At 53.4% G+C, this 24,234-nt stretch overlaps 1 protein-coding gene across 2 annotated transcripts in view; it reads left to right on the top strand.

Moving 5' to 3' along the window:
* Positions 1–20,346, top strand: part of CAMK2A (calcium/calmodulin dependent protein kinase II alpha) — a 71,606-nt gene extending 51,260 nt beyond the window's left edge. The window contains exons 14-19 of one of the 2 annotated variants that reach the window (XM_082380132.1): positions 2,520–2,552; positions 3,510–3,558; positions 10,108–10,183; positions 12,841–12,935; positions 16,696–16,924; positions 17,188–20,346. In XM_082380132.1, the coding sequence (XP_082236258.1) occupies positions 2,520–2,552; positions 3,510–3,558; positions 10,108–10,183; positions 12,841–12,935; positions 16,696–16,924; positions 17,188–17,191 (486 nt within the window). In that variant the 3' untranslated portion in view covers positions 17,192–20,346. The remainder of the gene's footprint in view (positions 1–2,519; positions 2,553–3,509; positions 3,559–10,107; positions 10,184–12,840; positions 12,936–16,695; positions 16,925–17,187) is intronic. The other variant, XM_082380133.1, reaches the window with a different exon arrangement.
* The last annotated feature ends 3,888 nt before the right edge of the window (positions 20,347–24,234 follow it).

The following is a 24,234-nucleotide window of genomic DNA, read 5'->3' as shown; positions in this document are numbered from 1 at the left end:
CTCAAAGGCTATTCCTGGCCCGTCCCTTTCTCTGCAGCTCAACCTCCTCCCCTTCCTTGGGATGGAGGAGCGGAGACATCCAGCTGGAAGACGGGAGTAACCCAGGGGGATTTGCCCAGGATTTGGGGAGCCCGGCCTGCAAGAGGAGGGAGGTCCATTCATGTTTTTACTATGACTGAAACTGGACCTCAAGTCAAGAAGCCAGGGGTTTGAGCCTGGGACCCACTGTTCCCTCCCTTGGGGACCTGGGCCATCAGTTCCGTCATCTGTAAGAGGAGAAGAGCTGTTTTCAGGGAGGCTGGTGAGAGGCTCCCACCAGGGTGGGCCTGGTGCAGCCGCATCGTGATGCTCCTGTAGCCAACATGTGCTCGGCCAAAGCAGGAAATACAGCTTGGTCCCTAGAGACAAACCACTGATTCCACCTGGGGCTTAACTGAAGAAGCAGTGATCGGTTCCAACGTTGGAGGAAAAACTGGCGGGTTGGAGTTCAAGATATGACACAATACTGTACTTTATGGGCTTTTAAGGGCTTTTCAAGGCTAACTTTGACCATCCTCTGTTTCTACCATCCCTGCCAACCTTAGAACCATGTTCTTCACGTGGTTCTAAGAGATGTGACTCTACTTTTGTTGACAGTTCACTTTTTAAATGAAACTAACATGCTGGTTGGTGTAGGGTTATTATTAGTATCATCATCATTTTGTGATTCAGGAAAATCGAGTCTTTCTATTACCAAGAAGCGATGCCCCCCCGTCCCAGCCACTCCTAGGCCTCTACTTTCATGAAGAGGGGCTGACCGCTCCCACCCCTCAACCCCACTCACTGCCCCCTGTTGGTGTCCCATCCGTGCGTCATGACCTCTCTCCCCCATGTCCCATCCTGTCACTGTACGTCCGAATTTGATGCAGTCTCTGCTCTGTGTTCCCTCCTCGTGTCCTGCCTGGAACCTCCTGGCCCTCATGCTGCTCCTCAGGTTTCTGCTGACAGCCGAGCTGTGTGGGCCTGTCCCCTCCAACACACACTGTGCCTGGCCCGGCTCCAGCCAGGAGTGAGGCCAACACTAGGAGGAAAGGGCAGGGAAGGAGGGGCTGGCTGCAGGCTACTGGCTTGCAGGAGTCACACTGCCCAGGCCAGCTGGGGCAGAGGCAGGGGCTGTGAGCACTTACACTGGAAATGCCCAGTGAGCCACCTCCATGCAGAGGCCCTGGATGGAGAGGACAGGATCTAAGGCTTCTGGCACTCAGAGTCTCCTGGATCTTGGAGTCAGAAAGCCCAGACTTAGACCTGAGGACCCTTGGAGAATATCCAGTGCCTCCCACTGGCAAAGGCCTACCGGGAGGGCATCTCAAGTCTCCCCTCTGCTGCCCACACAGAGCAGCAAGGGGAGCAGCCTCCTGGCCTCTCAGATGTAAGTGCTTCCAGGATAAGCCTTTGAAGAGCCATCAGGCTGTGGGTACCTGGAGACCTGGACAGAGGAGAGGGCCTGCACTGGGGGTTCCAGCCTCTGCTTTGCTAGTAGCTAGCTGAACGACCTTGGGTGGATCGCTGACCGTCTCTGGACCCCAGGTTCTTGTCTGCTCAATGCAAGTGTCAGTCTTGGCCTGTAACCTTCTATGAGTGTGAGTCTTTAAGACTCCAGGCTTAGAGCTGAAAGAAGGAGAAGATAGTCTACATGTTCCTCTCTCCTTCCCTTGGTTCCACAGTTGATAATACAGGGGAAATGACAAATCCCCCCAAAGCTAGAATAGGCTGAATGGCAGGGCCCAAAGAATTCTGGGTTCAGCTGTGTGTCTGCCTTTGCCTCAGTTTCTCTATCAGCATAAAGGAGCCGAATAGGCCAGTCACTGGGAAGCTGTGAGCACAAGAAAGACTTCTGAGGCCACTTAGAGGAGTGGTTCCCACACCTGTCTCTGCTTTGGAATCACCTGGGGATATTGTTTAAAATAAAGATGCCCAGGCCCCAGCCCAGACCTAGTTATCAAACTCCTTAGAGGGGGCCTGGTTATGTATATTTTGGACAAGTTTCCTGAGTGACTATGACACTCAACCAAACCAGGAGTGGGGTCTTTTCAGCAGAGACACAGGAGGAGTCTAGGAGGAGCCATTGGGCCTCATCTCCAGACCCGAGCACCTTTTTGTCCTTCAAGAACTTTGGGTTCTGGAGACCTTAGGCACCTGGTATCTGAGACCCAGGATTTGCTTCCTCCATCTGAACTTAGCCTAGGGGGAGCCCTGATCCAAGAGAGGCTTAGCCCGCAGCTTGGTGGTTGGATTGTTGAGACCCAGGCAGCTGTGCACGAGGCCCCAGAACTCCAGGCTGAGAGAGGCCTGGCCCTGCCAGGTCAGCTGCTGCTGGTGGCCCTGACTCCTTGTCCCGATGCCATTGCCGGCAAGGGACCACAGAGGATGACCCCGAGGCCCATCCTCCTTCCAACCCTCCCCTGTTGTTCGTTCCTCTGCTCCCTGCCGTTTTCACGCTGTGTCTTTTCCTGTCCCATCTCTTCTCCTTGTTTTTCCAGAAAAGAAAGTCCAGTTCCAGCGTTCAGTTAATGGTGAGTGTCTGCCGTCTCCCAAACGCCGGTAAATCCTGGGCCTCGAACCCTCGCTCCTGCCTCGCTCCTGCAGGCTGCACTGGGAACCCGGGCGGGGAGAGGGTGCTCAGGGTGTGCTTGGTACGTGTGCCTCGTGTGACAATATGTGTGTTGTGTGTGCGTGTTGTTGGCGTGTTTCTGTTGACACCTCCAACTCCATGACCCAGGCCAGCAGCCTGATGGTAGACCTGAGAACTCCCTCGGACGCGAAGGTTGATTTGAACCCCATCCCACATCCAGCCCATGGCTTCTCGCTTCGCCTTGCCCTCTGCTCTGGAACTCAGCTCAGGACTTGGTTTGTGCCAGTTGTGGCCACTGGGGGGCTTGGTTTGGCCAAAGTAGCGGGCGCCGTAGAGGCCCTTCTTGAGCTTCTGTGAGGCTACCCAGGGCCTGCTGGTGGCAGAGGAGCCACCAGCCCCTGCCACTGTCTAGGGGTTCCTGCGGTGGCATGGTGGCCCACGTCCCTCTTCTTCTGATTCCATTGCTGTCTCCCTCAGTTGTGTGGTTTTTCTCCCCCTGAAAAGCCCAGCCTCTGTCACACCGGGCCTCCCCCCGTCTCTCTCTTCCTCTCCTGCCAGTGTGTGTATTCCTTCCCCATCCTGTGGCCACCATGTGCCTCTCTGCCCTCCACACCCCGTCTCTGCTCCCTCAAGCAGACAGGGCTCAGGACCCCCTTCCAGAAAGGCCAGGGCTCTCCACGCATCCACCCCTTCATTCACACCCCCGTCCCCGCCACCAGCCACCTGCTTAGTTGGGCCCGTCCCCTCCTTAGGCTTGGAAGTCTGACAGGGTTTTCAGTGCAGCATCTGGATGGCAGAGCCAACGAGGCTTACGGCAACGGGGCCGCAGCATCCGGCAGACCACACCTCTTCCTGCTTGACAAGCGGGACTCACCACCTCCCGTGTTCTCTTTGGCAGGAATCTTCAGAGAGCACCAACACCACCATTGAGGATGAAGACACCAAAGGTAGGAGGGGTCTTGCCTGCAGCATCTGGGCCCCCGGGCCTCTTGGCAGGCCCCTTTCACTGACAGTCTCTGGCCTGAAAGGACCCCAAGGCCAACTTTGTGTGCTGTTTCTCTACAAAGAGCCTCGCTTTGGCTCCTTATAGACTGGGTATACAGTGGGGTGCCATTTCCCTATGTGAGGTGCCTGGATGGACTTTTCTCATGGTAGCAGTTATGTGTTGACTTTAACATGTATTAGAAAAAATTAATTTAACATAGTCAAGTCATAAATGTATCATAGTAGTATACATTTTCCTTTTGAAGTGTTTTTGGATTTAAAAAAAAAACACAAGTTGATTTTAAAAACTTGAAGTAATAATAGTAAAGGAAGGGAAAGCAAAAATGTATCAATAGGAAATTCAACAAACTGGAATATGGGAAACACTGCCTAAGACCGACCCAAAATGCAGGGGCTACTGTAGCCAGTGGCTAATAGTCTTCACAAGCCCTCAGATGAAAGGGGGCACAAGACCCCGGATAACGGTGATGTGATAGTAAGAGAGGAAATAATAGGATGGTAATAGGAATAATGGCTGCCTTTTATGGGGTACTTGCTGTGCGCTAGACATGTTTCAAGTGCTTGATATTCACCTGAGCTTTACAACAAGCTAAGAAGTAGGTACTGTGATTAACCCCATTCGACAGCTCAGAAACTCAGGGGTTGAGTAAATTGGCCCAAGGTCCCAGAGCTCGTAAAGGGGACAGTTAGGATATGAACCCAGGCAGTGTGGCTCCAGGGCCTGGCTCAGCTGACGAGGCCTTGGCATGTGGAAAGATGTTTGGAGCTTGGAGGAGGGAGGATGGAGCGCTGACTTCCACCCAGGGGACACCAGATCCTTGGATGAGTTAGTGACGTCCTGCTGTTCTGCCTGTACCCAGCCCTTCTTCTTCCCCCAGGACAGGGAGACCGGCAAGGGAGGGGGTTCTCACACTCAGGTGTGTGTCAGAGATGCCTGGGGAGTCTCTGAAATCTAGAAAAACAGCATTGACCTGGAGAGATCACAGCTGTGCCAGTTGAGATATTTTCAGGAGTTTAGATGATTTGCTTCTAAAAGAATATACAATGATGGGGGAAAGAGCATTTTATTATGTAATAAATATTTTTGCACCATTGCCATTCAGGCTTATTTAAGGCAGTTTTGACACACTAAATGCCGTTGACTGCCTCCTGACTCTGCCACGGTGTTTGGAAGACCAGCCCCACCCTATGTGTGTCCCTCTCCGGTCATTCCCAGCTGGGGCAAAACAGGGGCAGGAGATGGTCACTCCATCACCATAGCCTGGTGCTAGAGCAAATCAAGCGTCTGTGAAAGCACCAGGGACAACCTTCAAAATGCATTATCTCGAAGAATTCCCTTGGGATCAGGTCAGCATTCTAAGTCTCTCAAGTATGATTATTAACCATTCCACTGGCCCTGCTCCAGTGGAATCTGATTCCATAGGTTTGTGGTGGGCCGAGATAGGTTGTTTCTGAGACATTCACCATATTTGAGGCTCATTGTAAGGTGCTGGGATTTTTGAGGAGACTTGTTGTGGCCTCATAATCCTGGTCTCAGAGCAGACAGGGTCTGTGGAGGCAAACTGGCTCTGTGATTCTTCATTGGAGTCCATCTGCTGGGTGACCTTAGACAACTTACTGAACCTCTCTGAGCCTCAGTTTCCTTAACAGTAAAGAGATGATAATAGTATCAAGCTCAGAGGACTGCTGTGCAGATGAAATGAGAGGCTGTGTCTAAAGTGCCTACACAGTGTTTGGCATGTGGCCACTGTTTAATAAATCTTAATTTCTCTTCTTTCAAACTGGAGCTTATGGTTGAATGACAGGAAGCCATATGACATTTTCTTGGAGCATCAGTTTTACTCAAAGATTATTTTAAGACAAATATTTATATGTTCAACGGACAGAGAAATGTTTGGACTAGAATGTAAAATTTGTGTGCGCTATTAATGTAAAACGTGACCCGTTAAAGACATTTTCCACCTGGGGTAACGGCTCTGGGTTACATCCCCGAGGCCTGACATTTGCAATCATTATCCTCTGCTTTAGAGATATCAGGATGGGAACATTTGTGAAGTCTTGAATTTTAGTTCACTTATGCCCCTTTAAAGAGTGGAGGATGGGACTTCCATGGCGGTCCAGTGGTTAAGACTCTGCACTTCCACTGCAGGGGGCACGGGTTTGATCCCTGGTCAGGGAACTAAGATCCCACATGCTGTGCAGCATGGCCAAAAAAATAAAATTTAACTTAAAAATAAAATAAAATAAAGAGGGGAGGCTGAGGCCTAGAGAAGAGAAAGGGCATGTCAATGTTATTAATGGTAAAACTGGGACCCCGTTCCCTGCCTCAGTTTCCACACATGTAAAAGGCCATGTCTGATGGAAGAGATGCTGGCCCATCCAGGAGCTTCTCCCCCTGTTTGGCAGGAGAGAGGAGCTCTGTGCCTCCCCCAGCTTCCCCAGGCCTCAGAGAAAGTTTCCAGAGAACCATTTTCTGGTGTTAATTTGTTAAGTCTTCTTACTAAGTGAGAATAGCAGCTGGTGGGGTGGATTCTGACCTAACATTAAAGTTAATTAGAAATGTCATCCTCCAGGGAACATTCTCCCCTCAGCAAAGAAAGGGACATTAATATTTCACAGCCCCTCAGGCTTAATACACAGGGCTCTCACCCTCTGAGCTGCACGGGGTTCTGCCAGATTTCCTCCCCACCGCCCTATCTCCTCCTGGTCAGCTCCTTGAAAATTCAATTTCCTCTCCAACCCAAAGAGCTGCCTTAGAATCTGGGCAGAGACATTCTGGGAAATATCAGTCAGGAATGCTGATCCCATCTCAGCCTCCTCATACTGTGTGACCTTGAGAGAGTGCCTTAACCTCTCTGGAGCTTCAGCTTTCCCATCTATAGCGGAGCCCTCCTGGTTGCCTGGGTGAACACCTGGCAGATGAGAAATGCCAGAGGGTGGTACTGAGCAGCTGCTAGATGAATCTTTCGTATAGCAGTAGGTCTGCCAAGGGCATGGGAGGGGCTCAGAACCAGAGTGAATTTCTCCCGATTTAAGGAGCACCAGACCCCCAGATCTTTGGCCCCAGAGAATGAAGCTAGGGAGAGTCCTGCCTGCTAGGCTTCAATTGTTGGCAAACTTGGTGTCCTGAGTGGCTGGAGGCCAAGTTAGGCACTGCCTCAGGCTACATTAATAGAGGTGTAGTGTCCAGAATTGGGGAGGGGATAGAGAGTGCTACCCTAGACCTGATATTCTGCAATATTCAAGCCACATCAGGGATTGTGTGCTCACACTCAGAGAGGCAAATAAACAGCTTAAGTACCCTCGAAAATAGATGGCCAGCTTGAGCCAGATCCTGCAAGCCACATGCGGGAGGCCTTCAGCCCTGAGAAGAAAAGACTGGTGGGGGAAGGCACAGAGTCTGGAGAAGCAGGTACACACTGAAGGATCCCAGAAGGCAGACCAGAAATATAACTAGGGGCTTTTAGGGGGAGATTGCAACTTGAAAGAAGGAGGTGGATGCAAATGGCAAAAGCTGTCCAGTAGTGCGGTGGCCTACCTGGCAGGCTGCAAGCCCCACAGTTCCAACCAAAACTGAACCATCATATATCAGGCTGCTGGGAAGTGTCCCTGCCCGGGCTAGAGACTAGAGACTGTCCTCAGGGAGAACTTCCAATTCAGAGCTTTCCAGTGATGATAATCACAGCGCTTGCTTATGGAGTGCCAGGCACCGCTCTCAGTGCTTTACATAATGCATCATTATTTACATAAGTGAGTTGATATAAAGGGCTTGGAACAGTAGCTGGTTCTGAGTGAGGACCATATGTGTGTTAGTTATTTTTATTGATATATTCTTAACTCAATCCTCAGAACCACCCTATGAGGTAAGTACTATTAGTAGCTCCATTATACATATGGGAAACTGAGGTAGGAGGAAGTATCTTGCCCAAGCGCACACAGTTACTAAGTAGCAGAGCCAGGATCCAAACTCAGGGGGTCTGGCTCCAGAATGCATGCCATTGACCACTTGACTAGCCTCTCTGAGATGGTGGTGAGAAGCGGCCCATGGGAGACAGAGCATTAAGCACGGGCTCGAGGAATGTCAAGTGGGAAGGGTTCTTAAAGCCGCGGATAGTTCTTAAAGCATGTGGATTCGCTCTGGATCATCACCCTGATTTCATGTGGGAGCAGCTGGAACAAGGTGTCTCCTGGTGGAGGTGGGTTTCTCCCCATCCTCAATCCCCAGCTTCCATGAAGGAGGGCAGAGTTGACCAGGAGGCCGGGCTGTTGGGCTCCTAGGGACAGAGGCCACAAGGCAACTTGAGCAATTCCAGGGAACAGGGCAAGGCCAGCAGCCCCAGACCCAGATTTGGTCCATCCGCTCGTTCTTTCATTCAAGCTGCCTCCGTCTCAGCCCCAGGCAAGACCCCAGAGTCACCCGGCTGACCTCATGGTCTAAGACAGACCCGTTCCCAGCCCTGGTGATTCTTCGCAGAGCCAGGAGATAAAGAGTTAGTGGCTCACTGTGGTGACTGACATTGGAGATGGTAACTTCAGTGATGTTACGGCTACTGAGCGCCCACCACGTGCCAAGAGCTGCGCTGGGCACCGGGCCCTGCCCTGTGGGGCAGGTGGTGGGGGGAGAGGGAGATGGGCTTTGGAGCTGAACAGTCTGCTCGGGGCGGTTGGTCCACTGGAGCAGACTATTTCACCTGTCGCCTCCACGGTGACTGGAGCTTGTCTCTGACCGGGAGGTGAGGACCACATGAAATTGTGCTGGGGGGCTTCAAAGATTCGCGGCTTGAGCACTGGCGCAGTCACTCACTCCATAACGAATGCCTGGCCAGGCCTGCTCCAGGCTCCAGGGATCAGCGAGCCTCCATGGAGCTCATATTTGAGCTGGGGAAGAGACAAGCATGTGGGCCCAACACATCACGGAACGCGTTGGAGCTCCTGGGTCCTGTGGAAAACGCCCTGGGCTGGGAGCCAAACTCTGCACCCAAAATGTTCTATGTCCTTGGGCGAGTCACACCCCTTACCAAGCTTCTGTTTCCCCAATGTTGGATAAGCAGGCTGAGTCCCTGGTCCCCAAGAGTTCTTGCGGCCTGGGTGTCCTGTGATTCTTTGTCCTCTGGGCCTGAGGTGAGCTCCCCAGTGTGAGGGGGGATGGGATGGCACCTGCAGTTGGTGAGGAAAGGGGCAGGGACAAGGCCTCCTCCAGGAGCCGTCTCCCTCCCATGCTCCCTGCCTGAGAAACGGGCAACATGTCTATCCATCTCACCTGAGGCTGCTCCAGCAGGCCAGCTCACTGACCGGCTTGGAGGTTAAGCTTGAGCCTGGGGGAGGAAGGGAAGCAGGCCTGGCCCTGGGAAACCGCCTGAGGCTTCTGGGAGGATAGCCCTGCTGGGAGCCAGAACATCTGGCTTCAAATTCCTTCATTGCTGAGGCTCGGTCTCCTCATGTGTCAGATGGGGGGAAACTAGCCTTGCCTCCCCCTACCCCCCAGGCTGTGAGGAGCAGATGCAGTAATGAGTGTGGGAGGATACAGAAGGCGGCACTTACAGTGTGTACCTACTATGTGCCAGGCTCTGGTCCAAGTGCCTCAGGCATATCATCTCATCCCATGCTCATAACAACTCCGGGACGAGGGCATTGTCATCTCCATACGATGGACCAGAAAACAACCTTGTGCCCCACGGTTGCACAGCTTGTAAAGACCTGGGCTGGGATTTAGAAGAAGCCTGTCTGGTACTGAAGCCTGGGTTCTTTACGCAACTTGTTCAGCACTGAACGTATGAGAGGTGATGGTGTCCCCATTTTACAGATGGGAAAACTGGGACTCAGAACATCACACACCTAATAAGAAAACTGATGTCTAATCCTCTACCAGGAAGACAGCAGTTGTTCGTGGTGTTTCAGTGGTGGACAGGGGAGGCCAGCTGTCAGCAGTTGGGATTCATTCTGCCTAGAAAGTTCTGGAAGGCTCAGTGTCTGATTCCTATAGGCACCCAAATGGAACAAAAACTGACTCAGACCTAAGGGATGAGTAAGCCCTAAGCCCTTCCTTAGTGGCCCCAGTTTGGACCATGCGGGAGCCCCTGGTTTGTGGCTGCTGGTGACAACCTCCACAGGTGACTTTGCTTGGATTCAGGTGGCAAAACAAGGTAACGGAGAAACATATTTTGGAATCAAGACCTGGGTTCAAATCAGGCCTAGAGCCAGAATCATGCATGCTGTTTGGAGGCAGAGGCTGCCAACTAAGACACTGGCTCTGCCCATTGTAGTTGAGGGAACTTTCACACTTTTTCACCTTTCTGGGCCTCAGTTTCTTCTTCCATGAAATGGGAGTAATGATACCCAGGGACAGTGTGAGGATAAACGAGACAATCTCTCTGAGGCCCTCAGGTGCCAGGACAGGGTCTGGTGCATGTTAGGGGCTCAGGAAACTGTGGTTGGTGCTGCATCCCAATCACTATCGCTATTATTTCTCTGTGTTCCCTCCTGCCTTACAGTGCGGAAACAAGAAATTATAAAAGTGACAGAACAGCTGATTGAAGCCATAAGCAATGGAGATTTTGAGTCCTACACGTGAGTCGGCTGGGTCCATTCTGCATGTCCCGCCTGGATTGTTGATCAGGGGTTGCTGATGGCTACCTTTAGGGGTCCTTGTCTCTGACCCTCATTTACTCACTCTGCATGTGCTGTGAATCAGGCTGAACGCATATTTCTGGTTTGCCTTCAGACTTTACGCTCTCATTAAGCTTTCTGTTCACAATACTTGTCTATATCTCAGTCCTGCTCCTATCTTGTTCCCCAGGAGGAACTCCAACAAAACTCTTATGCTTCCCCAAGGACAGAGCGGGTGGGTCTCCACCACAGCATGGGCCTCCTCAGGAGATGAGCTGGGAAGGAGGGGAGGGAAGCAGGCCCCTCCCTAGTCCTGCCACATGGGCCTGGGGCCTCACCCTGGACCTCCTCTAACCTCAGATGGGCAGGAGCAGGCAGGAACCCATAGGGTTTGTACCTCCAGTGAGTAGGGGTGAGCAAAAGAACCTCCAGAAGGAATCTTAAATCCTCTGGGGATAAGGCAGAGTGCACAAAAATAGCATGATATGAAACAGGTGGTATGAGACATCCCCTACACACCTGATCAGCTGCTGGAGGGGCAGCTGTGTGCAAAGGCTGGGCTGGAGCGCCCCCTGGTGGCCACCATCAGCCTTGCTGGTCTGGCCCGGAAGCAGGCCTTCCGCTGGCCCCCAGGAGAGCCAGGATTCTGGGCTGAGGCCTCAACATCTTGGCCAGAGCTAACAAGGCCTGGGCCCGAAGACCCCACATATGCTTTTTGGTGGACAAAATCTGCCAACTAAGGGCAGAATGACCTTTGCCTATCGGGTTCAGGTGAGATGGGAATAACTGGGCTGGGCTTTGCTCCTCGGGCAGCCTGATCTTGGTCACCACTATGTCCAGGAGCTGAAGTTTGTCTCTCAAAGGCTTGGCAGTCCAGGCACATCCTAACTGTGGGAGGGTTTCAGCAGCAGCGGGTGGCAAAGCCCCAGCCATCTACTGATTATCTCTGGAGGAACAAGGATCTTGGAAGATGCAGGTGTGAGATGGAGGCCGCTTGTACATGTGAGTGTGATGCACTTGCCCACACACGCACGTTTGTGACTGCGTGCACAAGGGGTGTGCACGGGTGTGTGTGCACGTGTGCCCCTGAGGGTTGCATAAAAGCATGGAAATGCACTGTTGAACGGGTTTTGCATCCGGTCCTAGAAAGAATTAAGTCAGCGATGGGAGAGCCCGAGCGTGGCTCTGGAAGGACACAGCCAGGGAGAGAGGGAAAGAGAAGTGTCTCCTATGGACCCCAAGCCTCTCACCTCTGTGATGCCACTTCCTCTGGCATCTGCAGCCCAATCTAGGTTCTGACCACTTGCCATGACGTAGGGGCATATGGTGCTGAGTCTGGCCCTGCGTCACCCTGGATAAGCCCCTTCGTCTCACTGAGCCTCAGTTTCCCTACATGTACAATGGAATTGGAGCAGAGGGTCTCTGAGTCCCTTCAGAAGCAGGGACACCCAGAGACCCTCTGGAGAAGGGCTCCTCTTGGCCAGGGGCTGCTTAGTCTTCTAGACGGTCAGGGCTCAGACCCCCAGCCTTAGAGGATTCTGGATCTGGAAGGGTCCCGAGCATCCCATAAGGTCTGAGTACAGCCCCCCAGCTCCTGGCTAATCCATCTGGAGAATCTGAGGTCCTGAGTGGAGAAGCGAGTTGTCTGGAGTCACAGAGACAGGGCAGTCAGGGCAGAGCAAGGGCAGAGCACCCTGCACTCCCTACGGCATCCAGCTCAGACGATGCTGGCCCAATGCCCTCCTCCACTGTCTTCAGTCCCTCCCCGTGGCAGGATCTTTGCTTGGCCTGGGGTGCTTCCTGTCCCTGGCTTCATTGTCATCATCACAGGGGTCCATGTTGTGTTACAGAAGATCCCAGAGACCTAGGGGTGGGGGAGACAGTTTTTTCCTTCCTCCGTCTGGCTGTCAGGGTCTCCCAGAAAACAGACCTGGGTGGGAGCACTGAGCCGAAAATGCAGAGCAGTGGGCCTCCCCGGTCATGCCCTGTGCTCCTTCCTCCCAGGCGTCACTTCTTGGAACGCTGTTTTCCTCATCTTACAGAAGAGGAAAGTGTGGCTCACCAGGAGGGCTGCTGCCAACAATAGGGCAACTTTGTTTAAAGTAGCAAAACGCACTCCCTCCAGGGACACACCTGCTTGGTGAACAGAAGTTGCTTCACTTTAGTGAAGGAAAATGTCTCCCCGCCCAAGGAAGACCATTTAGGAAAAGCCCTCTCTGGATGGATCTGCTGCCCTGGGCGGGGGGTGTAATTTGGAGAGGAGTGTACAGGCTGAATTATCCCCGCCGGCGCCTTGGGGCAGCGCACAATGCACGACATTCATGGTGCTCTTGCTTAGAGACGTTAAGCCCCTTGCTGGGGGTCTCATAACCTGTAAGTGACAGAGCCACGACCTGGACCCAGGCTTCCCAGTCCTCAGTGGCACTAGCCAGTCAGCAATGCCCACACTGTAACTGGACCAGCCCTGTCCCATCCGCCAACCTCACTGATCCTGTGAGGTGGGTGCAGTCACTTTTATTTCACAGGCTTGCCTTCCCGGGGTCCAGGCCCCTGGCATTTAGAGGGGGGTGCCCGAGAGGCCACCCTAGCCCATCTTTCCTCTGACTTCCTCCCCCCAGGAAGATGTGTGACCCCGGGATGACAGCCTTCGAACCCGAGGCCCTAGGGAACCTGGTCGAGGGCCTGGACTTCCATCGATTCTATTTTGAAAACCGTGAGCAATCCCTTCCCTCTGGGCTGCCTGTTGTCTGCTCTTTTCCGTGTCCTGCCAGATGGCACAGCAGGGTGACGGGCAGGGTGAGGGGCAGCTCAGGAGGCAGTGAAGAGGAAGGTCCTGTGTGGACAGGGGTTGGTACCACCTTGGCTCCCTCTCCTAACCCTGGACCGTCCGACCCCAGTGGCTGCGGATGGGGACTTGGGATAAGCGTGACAAGCCCTCCCAGCCCTCCCCTGCCCATGACTCTGGTAGGGCCTGGGGAAGACCTTTCTTCCCTTTCTACAGATAAAGGAGCCTTCCCACCAGGGCACACCCCTAAGTTACAGTCACCTGAATGCCTGCAGCCACCCCAGCTGCCCAGCTGGTCGCAAGCTGGCACATGGGTTGTTGCTGTGCAGGTGCCCCCGTGGGTGGGCAGTCTGGGGAAGGAGAGGACCAAGCTCACACTGCTGTGCCCTGCCTGTTTGTCTAGGTCTCTGTCCGCATGTCTGTCCTTCCCGGGCCTCTCCTTTGCAGGAGAGACCCTGGCAGCTTTGCAACCCGGGGCTGTCAGGGGGCTGAGGCTGGGCCTGACCTAGGGCGCTTTCTGCCTGTGTCTGTGTCTCACCTTGGCCAGGGGTCAGACAGGGACGAACCAAAGCACACGCAGGTTAGACTCCTGCAGCTCAGGACCCGGAGGGAGGCCCTGAGAAGTGGCACATCCAGCGTCCCCCAGAGGGAAGGCACGTACCACCAAGGCTATGCTAGGTGATTTCCAGTGCGTGTGGACACCAGTTGAAACAGCATTGGTTCACACAGTGAGAAAGTTTGTCCCTTTCTAAATTCTCTTTCAGTACATCTGGCTCCGCCAAGAGGAAAGGCTCAGTTTAACGCTAGTCTGTCTTAAGCACCGAATGCTTTCTAACTCACCTCATTATCAAAAAGAGAGTGGTCTCAGGCTCAGATCCCTTGCAGGCAAGAGCGTGGAGCTAGGATTACATAACTTGATTTCATTTTAACTGGACTTATTATTAAAATTGTATTCTATGAGACTGATTATTCATTAATGATTGTACTAGAAAGTTTTCTTTTAGAATAAATTCATATAAATTAATAAAGTGGATCAATTTAAGGAAATATTTTCATAAAGTAAGTATAGGTAGCTGGTAAAAAAAATAAAGGTGGTACTTAAGCAACTGAAGTTGGATCTAGTCCAACTCTTCATTGTACAGAGGTCCAGAGAAGGGAATGACTTGTCCAAAGGAACCCAGAAAGTTGGTGGCAGAACCCGGTCCTGATTCTCTCCAGTGCCTCCTTCCTTCCCCGTGCTCCCCCCTCACCCGGGCATTAGTGTCCCCTAGATGGACACTCCTCTCCCGCCTGCATGCAGTCTGATGGGATCTTGTAGAGTACGAGGGCTTAAGAGTATCCCCAAAAAGCCGTGAAGAAGGAAGTTGCATTTTCCTTTGACAAATCAAACTCTGATTTTCTAAGGCTAGCAATGGAGATAGAGTGTGAGGAGAGGTGGCTGGACCCCACCGTCCCCATCACCCTGGAGCTCCCTAGCTGATCACCATGGCCACCTCTATACTCCTCTGTCCTGGGGTGGGGGTGGGGCACTGGTTCCCCAGAGAATTCCACAATCCCCACAGAGCAGAGCAGAGACCAGGATGAACTGGCTCTGAAGACTGAGGGATGGCAAAAGGGAAAAAAAAACACAGATGGCTGTGCTAGACCTTGGTCTGCATCCTGGCAGCAAGCCCCATCACAGCACCAGCCCCCTGGACTCTGGGCTTGGACACCTGGTCACATCAAAGGACCCACAAGTCCAAGACCCAGAGTAACTGCCTGCCCTGGGGCAAGTCCCACCCTCCTGCCTGCTTTTTCCTGCTGGAGGACCTGGCCCTTTCTCCCATTCTATCCATGAGGGTAGAAAATGGAAGCCTAGAGTCTGTTCAAAAGATACCACATTAGGGTGGCCATTGCTTTACAAATGACCCTCAGGACCCTAGCCCTGGCAGACAACAGTAAGGCCCAGTGCCCTCAACAATGCTAAGCTCTGTTTGTCCCTTTGGAGATTGTTCTAGATTGTCCTAATTTAGACCCACCTCGAGACTGACTTCTTTTAGGTTCTACTGCATTTGTTTCAGAAACTGGCCTAGCTTTGGACAAGTCCGATTGCTTCTCTGGACCTCAGTTTCCAGGTCTGCTAAATGGATGCATTGAACTAGACGGTGTTGAGTGCCTCCAGCCCCAGATGCTGTCAAGGCTGCTTATGGAGGCCGCCTTGCATTTTGTGGGAGGGCCATGGAGTGACCTCTGACCTTGAGGTCACCCCCAAGCCTATAACACAAAAGCTCTGCACTCTCTCTGGCCAAGAGCCCAGAACTGTAAAAGTCTCTTAGACTGCATATCTAAGGCTCAGTGATTTTTGAGTCATTTATCCAAAGCCTGGTTATAGTGTGATTGTAATATTTAGGGGTGGATACTATTGGATGCTTTCTGAAGTCCTGGAAAAAAAATTTTTTTTAATATTTTTCAGGAAATCAGTGGCTCACAAACCTGTCTGGGCATCAGAATCAGAGGATGGGGGAGGGAGAGGGAGCTTTTTAGTATTATAGATTCCTGAACTGGCATCTCCAAGGGTGGGTCTGGGCAGTCTATATTTTAAATCAGCTCTCCATGGATTCGGATACATTCGGGCTACACTAAGGAATGGCATGAGGGTTCCTCTGAAGCCCAAGGTCCTGGTGATCCCTGTCCAGACCCTCCCTAGGTCATTGTCTTTCTGTGCTTTTGTTTTCTATCTTGATGAAAATATTGAGAGTTCCTAGAACCAATATGATGATGATCATGATAGTGATGACGATGATAATAATAATAGTAATATTTCACATAGAGAGAGCTGGTTTCTGGTACTTTTGTCAGTTCTATCATGATTACAAGAGCTATGCATTGCCCTCTAACTCTGAAAAGTTCCATGACTTCACCCCATCACCACCAGCACCATCCTTATAATTCCAAGATTCTAAGATTATACAATTTTAATATTCTTCAGGTTTCCATCATTCTACATGTTGAGAATAGAGGTGGCAAATGAGGGACCCACAAGCCATAGCTGGACTACACATGTTTCATGTGGTCTGTATGATGTTTTAAATTTGAATTTGATGCCAATGATTAAAAATGAGGCATTCGACATAAAAATCCAGCTTTCTAGATTCTCTTGAAAAATCAGGTGTGGCAACATGGGTCCCACTTACATAGCAAACACCAGGGAAGCTGTGTGCAGGGCACCTCCATAGAAGGGACATGGTGCCCTATTCACCACAGTCTCCATCACTCCCTATTGTCCCCCTGATCCAGAGACAAAGGGTCCGTTGTCATTTAGCATCTTATACCCAGTTCAGCCTCCTTGTTTAGGTACTCTCCTGGCCTCTACAGGGATCTGGGTTGAGTCTCTGGTATAAGCTCACCTGATTCTCCATTCACCTGCGTGTCTGAGATACTATGAGTCGAAAATTCCATTCCCCTGCATTTGAAGAATTCAGCTTGTCTTGAAGTCCACTGTATCTCAGCTGGGATATGAGCTTGTCATCTACAAGTTCTGCTTTGACTCCCAGGGAGCTGAGCCCTGTCACAGAGCCCCACTCTTCGGGAAGCGAGGCAGGCAGAGGTGCCTCTGCCGAGAGGGTTGCTGAGAATTGGGGAAGTGAAGGAAGCGAGGCAGGAGGCCCCCAGGTGCGACTCCTCTGCCCCCTCCCATCCCCGCCTGCAGTGTGGTCCCGGAACAGCAAGCCTGTGCACACCACCATCCTGAATCCCCACATTCACCTGATGGGTGACGAGGCGGCCTGCATCGCCTACATCCGCATCACGCAGTACCTGGATGCGGGCGGCATCCCCCGCACGGCCCAGTCGGAAGAGACCCGCGTCTGGCATCGCCGGGATGGCAAATGGCAGATCGTCCACTTCCACAGATCTGGGGCGCCCTCCGTCCTGCCCCAGTAAGAGCCCCTCCTTCCTGCCATCTGTCATTCAGGACAATCTAAAGGAACGGGGGTGGTGCCGGTCTGGAGATGGTACACGTTGGGGAACCTGGCGGCTGGGAAGACCACAGGGAAGAGATCAGGCCTGGAGGTCCCAGGGGGTGAGAGGGAAGAGCTGGGGGGACCCACAGGAGGCAGCTTGAACTCCATGCGAGGAGGTGGGCAAGGGGGTTGCCCTCAGAAGCACCCATGTTACGCACCGCACATACCATGTCTTTCAGCTGAAGGACCAGCCTGGGGGCACTGTACCGCAGAGATCCACCGTTCGTCCGTGGAATGTGGCTGCTGGTTCTCCCATTTGGATTTTGCTGGAATTCCCCCAATCACATCATCCCATCACCACCACCATCACCGTCACCTTCATACCTGTGTCAAGAAAACCTGCCTGTTCGCAAAAGCCATCATGACTTCAGAGCAAATGGCAACATTTCCCCGTCACCACCCGTCTCCTGCCAGGGCAGGGCTTCCTCAGGCCCACGTGCCCTGGGTGCTGGACCCGAGGACACCCCCCCACCCCCGCACCTCCGCCAGCTGTCATTGGCCTGGTGTTGCCTTGGCCATAAGCCACAGTGCCCAGCTGTGTATTCATCCAGGGGCTGGGGAGGAGGGGTGGAGCTGGGAGGAATGTGGCATCCGCCAGATCCTCTCCCTGATCTCGCCTCTTCCGGGGTCCTCTAGGGAAGGGCAGAAGAATGCCCAGTCCCCCGAGCCAACCTCCCCCAGGGGAGAGGGGGAGAGAGGAGCAGATGCCAGGAGCTTCCCACCTCAAACTGCCTTCCTAACTCTTCTCCCATCCTGTCCTGCCCTCCTGCTCTCCAGCCGACCCTCCTCCCTCAGTGTGGGGAGCGCGATCCTCTCAGGGGTCCCCCACTTCTTTCCTTCCTCCTTCTGCTGATGTTTACTTCCAACACTAACTGCCCATTCCACCCTTCCATCAGGCCCTGAGAATTCCAGCTTCATCGCATCCAAGGGAGAGAATCTGATTGCTTTTGGGGGGCAAAAGAAAACAGCGTTTAGGTATCACTTCTACTTGGACCGCATGCCTTTTTATAGCCAAACTTCTGTGTGTTTCGTAAATGGATTTTGAGTTAATGGATATTTATGTAATAACTAGACCTCTCAAATTGGTGAGAAGGGCTGGGTTGGGAAGGGAGATGGGAAGAGGGCTGAGGGGTATTTTTTTCTGTTCTTGGTCTTTTGTTTTTTTTTTTTTTGGTCATCGCTGAGATGGACTTTGTCACTTGTGGTTATCTGGGGCTGAGATGGACTCAGCCCCCGCGGGAAGGATCTCTCTGACATTTCAGTCCCCAGGTTCCCTTGCGGACTGGAGAAGCATCAGGTGTTAGTGCTGATGAAGAAACAGCAAATCAGGGCAGAGATAGTGGGGGAAGCTGTCAGGGTGGCAGTACCTGGGCTTTACCTTGCTTGCCTCCCAAACTGGGGTCCTTACTACCATGCTTCCCAGGATTTCATCCCCCACAACTGTGCATCCCCCTCAGCGCCCGCCACCCAGCTCTGGGGGGTTCACGAGCATGTGTCTTCATGCGGGTCCAAAAAGAGCACTGGGATTTCTCCTCTTCACACCTCCTCCTGCAGCTATGGGTTTGCATCTCTTTCTTCCTTTCTCTTTCCCTCTTCCCTTGGGATTGACTCTGATGTGGAATGCCTTGGTACCTCCACCAGGATCTACTGTCTGCACTGTTTTCTTTGCATGACTTTATATGCAGTAAGTATGTTAAAAAAAAAAAAAAAAGAAAAGAAGAAAAAACACTCAGCAAAACCAACCTACATGTTTTGGACAAAAAAAAAAAAAAAAAAAATAGAGGTTGTATTCTCAGTGTCCGACTCGGAATTATGTTGCTGCCTCTCTGTGCTTTTGGCCTCTGTGTGGCCGTGTTTTGCCAAGATGAGATACTTTCCCCTCTGGAGGATTTTAGGGGAGGAAGAGCCACATCCCCAAAGATTTGGAGGAGTCTCTGATTCCCCCAAACCTCTGGGGAATCCTGGGTGTCGAGTGGAGCAGGACTGGTGGGGATGTGACCCAGGACTTCCTGAGTTTTCCCCAGTCATGAGCTGTCTGCTGGGCCCATTCTCAAGAGTTCCTGCCCGTGGGACAGGTGAGGCAGGCTGGGTGGGGGCCGTAGGACAGGAGAGAGGCTGCCCAGCTCTCCTGGTCTCCAAACTGGTCGATCACTGGCCTCTATCCTTGGCAGAGACCCTGCTGCCGAGGCCCGAGCGGGCATTTGGCCTGCCCCAGGTCCAGAGGGCTTCCCAGTAAGGCCCAGTGACCCCGGCGCTCCAGCAGCCAAACCGCCTGCCTCCCTTGCGATCTGCCAGCTCCCATAGCCATCCCCAAGCCAAAGGTGAGGGGTTGCTGCCATTACCAAGGCAAAGTCTGGTCCTTCCTTCAGCCTCAGTTTCCCCCTCCATTAAAGGGGTTAAATATTCCCGCCCAGCCTATGTGGCAGGGCTGACGGGGAATCAAACAGGATGGTGAGGTGAAGCCCAATACGCCCATGAGAATTGACAGTGTGAGTCACTGGCTGGACTCCTGTTCTTTTCTGGGCCTGGCCAGTCCCCCCTCCCTCCCCCACCTGCCCCTCATCCCCCTCTTTGGTGCCTGTCCTCTGCTAATCAGCAGAGGACTGCGGGGGAAAGAGCCACAGTTTGGGGGTTATTAGGATTCCATTCCCAGCTCTGACCAGACTTGCCGTGTGACCTTGGGAAAGTCCTTTCCCCGCTCTCCCCTCGGTTCCCCACCAGAGGGAGCTGAGCTGGAGGACACCAATGTCCTGCCTTTCATCTGCTGACGCACCTCCTGTCCACTGTGCCCCTCTCTGGGTGCCAGAGAAGTGGAGGCCGGTCCCTACCCCAGGCCAAGATGGCCCCACTGCGAAGGCCAAGCCTGTGGGTGTGCAGCCAGCCGGTGTGGACCACAGGGCACCGGTGTGATCCCAAAGCAGCAGGCAGGGGAGACTGGCAGACAAAGCGCGGCCCAGAGCCCAACCCCACCAGACAGTCAAACATCCTGCAGATGCAAACAATCCAGACCTAAGATGAGTCCTAGGCTCCAGCATGCAAACACATTAACGGGAAAGCATTCTCCCAGGTGTGCGCCCAGCAAACGCTGATCCTGACCCCTGGCCTCCTGTCTCCCGTCAAAGGGAGACCCTTTTGGGGATGTATTTGCCAGACTCCTTGTGCTGGTTTCTTTGTTACTATTTGTTTGGGGTTTTGTTTCCGTTCTTCCTTTTTTAAAATATGTGGCTGTGAACTTGAATGACCACTGCTCAAACTTTCTGCTATTGTGGGGTTGGGGGGAAGAAGGGGTGTCTGTTTTATTCTTGGTGTTTTCAGTGCAATAAATAGCTACAAACTTCTGTGCACTGGCTGTCTCTCTGTCTTGGTCAAGCAGGGCACTGGGAGAGTTCGTCAGTTTCCTGTTCTAGTTCTTGGCATTTGCAAAATGAAGGCCCAGGTCTTCATTCTGATGGGACTAACTTGGTCACGTGCTTAAGTCTGAGCCAATCACTGTGGGATTATGCCTGGACCACGTGCCCCAGCCTTAGAGCCTGGGATGGGGCTGGCTTCCTCTCAGGCACGTGGAGTGCACTTAACAAGAGCAATGGGTAGGCGTGAGTTGCCTCCAGTGGCCAATAGCAGAGTCTCCCTCAGGGGCCTGGGGCAAGGCTTTTCTCCTCTGGGCCTTGGTTTCCTTGTATAATGAGGAGGTTGTTCCAGAAGAAGTCCCTCCCCACCCATTCTCTTTCCTCCCGCCCAACCTCACAGGCAAGCCCCCAGGCCTCAGAGCCTCTGGAGAGGGGTTTGGAGAAAGTCAGAGGGGGAGGAAGGGTCTCTTTACCCACAAACTATCTGTGAAACTAGTGTTGGGGGCAGTTTCACCTGTGTGGGGGCTGGTGCGAGGGTTGGTGGACCGGCTCCACTGGAGGAAGGGAGGCCTCTGCTGCATTAGAGGCTAGTTTGGTTCCCTGAGCCCAAGCTGCTCAGGCTGGGCCAGGGTGGTGATACAGAGGCTTTGGCCCCCTCAGGCCATGACAGGGTGACCAACCATCCCGTTTGCTGACGGAATTTTCAGTGCGAAACCCGACAGTCCCAGGCAAAACAGATGAGTTGCTCGCTGTAAGCCATGCTCCCCCCCCACCTAAGAGGCCTGATTCCACAAGATTGGGGTGGGGGGTGACTTCTGGAGCCTATGGTCCTCTCCAGACCACGCTATGGGTGTCTGGGCTCCAGAATTCCCACACCAGCTGCTTTCTGGGTCTGTCCTGCCTGCTGGCCTGTGAGGTGGCCAGGAGGCATGTCTATGGGGCATGTGCCCCTCGCACACGTGAGGACCTTGGCAGTAAGGCTGAAGAGCACAAGGAAGCGGGGCACAGAGGGACCTAGGGTTTTCATTTGCACTCTTGCCCTGGAGCCTGGCACGGCAGTGCCAGGACTGCTTGGACCTGAGCCTTCAGGCGCCTTGGATCTCCCGCCTGGGCAGCAGGAAGGACTTGAGAACTTGGGCTGTCATTGCAGGCACTTGCCGGCAGGAGGCAGCCCAGGAGCAGGTTACAGGAGGTCCGGGGTTCTGTGTGCCTGTGAAGCCCTGGGAGCTCCCAGTAGACCTCAGGAAGTATCCTTTACCTGGCAAAGTGCCAGCTCCACTTAAAGCACTATTATTATCTACAGGGGCATGATCCTTTACAGTTCACAAAGTGCTTTCACACCTCTTGTCCCAGTTACAACAGCCCTATTTTGAAGATGAAGAAAATGAGGCTCAGAGGCAAAGAGGCTTCTTACAAGACAGAGAGCAGGGACTCAAACACGCAGAGCTCTGTTCTCTCCAGGCCCCTGGTCTGTGTTTCCCCATCTGTGGACGGCCAGCAAACAGTGGCTGGGATTCTCAGGAACCCCCTCTCTTTGACCCGTATCCCTTCCAGCTGCTGCCTCATCTCTTAGTGGTCTACACCTGTAGTCTCCCCCTCTTCACTGCCCATTTACGCCAGAGCTCACTGCAGAGGGCTGGTTTCCCTCTTATTCCTTGCTCAGTGCATAGCAACGCCTCCGCACCCTTCAGGACACAGCTGCGGTACCTTCTCCGGGAAGGCCCCGCCTCCTTCCCAGCATGCATTGTGTAAGGTCCCTCCATGAGCTCCGCGGCCTCCTCTACCCACCTCGCCAGAGCTCGCTGATTTGAAGTCACCTGAGCAAGTGTCTACATAACCGTGTGCTCCTTGAAGGCGGTCAGCACTTTGTCCATGCTCAGGATGCACGCAGCAGGTATCATCATCCTTGCCCCAGGGTAGACCCCTGACAAATGTGTGCTGCTGGAATGTGTGCACACCTGACCTCCTTTATATGTGCTCTCACAACTTTCAGTTCACCCCCCTCCTGGGCACTACTATTCTCTTCATTCCACGAACAAGGGGACGGTGGTGCAGAAAGTTAAGGCAGCACTTGTCCAAAATGGCCCAGGGAGGGAGGGAGGTGAGACTCAGAATCGGAACCACTCCGAACACCTGCTAGGGCATGCGGGAGACGTGCTGGGCTCTGAGGGGCACCCAGAGATGAGCTAGCTTGTCTCCTGTCCCCAGGAATCCCTGATGCCACCCGAGAAAGTGAGAACCAGCATTCAGGGTGGGCTGGGATGAGGGCTGGCCCTGGTGTGAAGGTTGTGGGAGCTAGAAGAAGGAGCAGGAGGGGCATGGCAGTGACTGGGGGTTCTGGAGAGGATTTGTGTGGGTGCTCAGCAGATTGAGATGTGGTGGAAGAATGCAGGCAAGAGCCAGGCTGAGAGCCCAGAACGGTGGGTCAGGTAGGGGTTGGGGGAGAAGGGGGCCAGAGGTGTCAGAAGGCTGAGAGTGCCCCGAACCTACCGTGCTGGAGGTGTGCCTTTCCAGGGCATGGGTGGGTCCCCAGCAATGGAAATGGCCTTTCTCAGACCAGGGCCATAGTATATCTTTTAGGGAACATCCCCCAGCAGGTGCTGGGAGTGTTTGCAGAGGGCAAGGTGGGGCAGGTCCAGTCCTGTGGGAATGGCCCCCCTCCTTGTCCTTCCTCCTGGGATGAGCCACACCCTCCCTTCTCCACCTGGGCCCGCAAAGGTCTCAGAGGCCACTTCCCTCTGGGTGGCCATCCCTTCCAGGGCCTTGGGCCACAGCAGATGGTGAATGGAGTTATCTAGAAGTGGACTATCTCTTCCCGCAAGAAAAAGGGGGGGATTATCATCATTCTCTCCCGGTGTGACCTTGGGTGTGTTACTTTCCCTCTCTGGACCTCAGTTTCCTCATCATTACAGCAACAGGGGTGAACCCGTGGGCCCCAAATGTATATGGGAACTCGGCTGGCTGCTCGGAATCACCCAGGAAGTTTGCTAAAAATACAGATATTTCAGGCTCCACCCGCAGGGATTAGGAAATGCTGGACTGGGCAGGGCTCCAGGCGGCTGTAGTCTTAGCAAGGACCCAGTTTGGGAATTCTGTGTTGAGCACCCCGTTCCCTGGTTCCCACAGTCACACTGGCAGCTGGAAGATCCAGTTATCAGCAGGCCCCACCCCAGCCTTCCCGCTTCCCCATCCTGCTCCCCTGACTCAACTAGATCAATATTGACCATCGGCCCCTCCCCTGCCTCTGACTCCCGTCACCACAAGCCCCCAAACTCTCTGAGACCCTGACCCTGGGTCAGCAGAATCAAGGTCAAAGCAAAGCTTTTGGCCCAGAGGATTTTATTCCTGTCCCACTCCCCCCAGCCCCACCCTGCATCCTCCGCCTCTGACTGGTTTGGCAGGGCATCCCAGCTCACTGCAGAAACCATCAGGGCTCCTACTCATAACTCCATCCTGCAACAGGGGACAAGCCCTGAATCTGGCTCCAAAGAGGTGGTGCTCCCCCTGTAGCTCTCCACAGCATGGTCACTGGCAAAAGCCTGAATTGGGCAGGCAGGGGCACAGAGCTTCCCTCTGCCCACGGCTCTCCCTCCAGCCACCTCTGTGGGGCACAACACGGTTCCTGTCCAACCCATTCATCTTACTTATGGGGACGCTGGTCTAGCCTCCAAGGCACTTGCCATGGAGCTGGAAGGTGCAAGCCGTGGGCTCCATCTCGGCCGTCTCTGGCTCCAAGCACACCACCCCCGGGTTGGTTGGTTGGAGGAGCGAGCTAGGCCTGTTTCTTTATTTGTACAAGGGAGAGCAGGCTCTTGAGAACCAGGACACCTGGAGAATTTCTACGTGCCACGTTTTAGGTTAAGCATTCTGATCTTTTTT

Source organism: Balaenoptera borealis (genome assembly GCF_965194805.1).
Source record: "Balaenoptera borealis genome assembly, chromosome: 2".
Lineage (NCBI taxonomy): Eukaryota > Metazoa > Chordata > Mammalia > Artiodactyla > Balaenopteridae > Balaenoptera > Balaenoptera borealis.
This window is presented reverse-complemented; position numbering and strand designations above follow the sequence as displayed.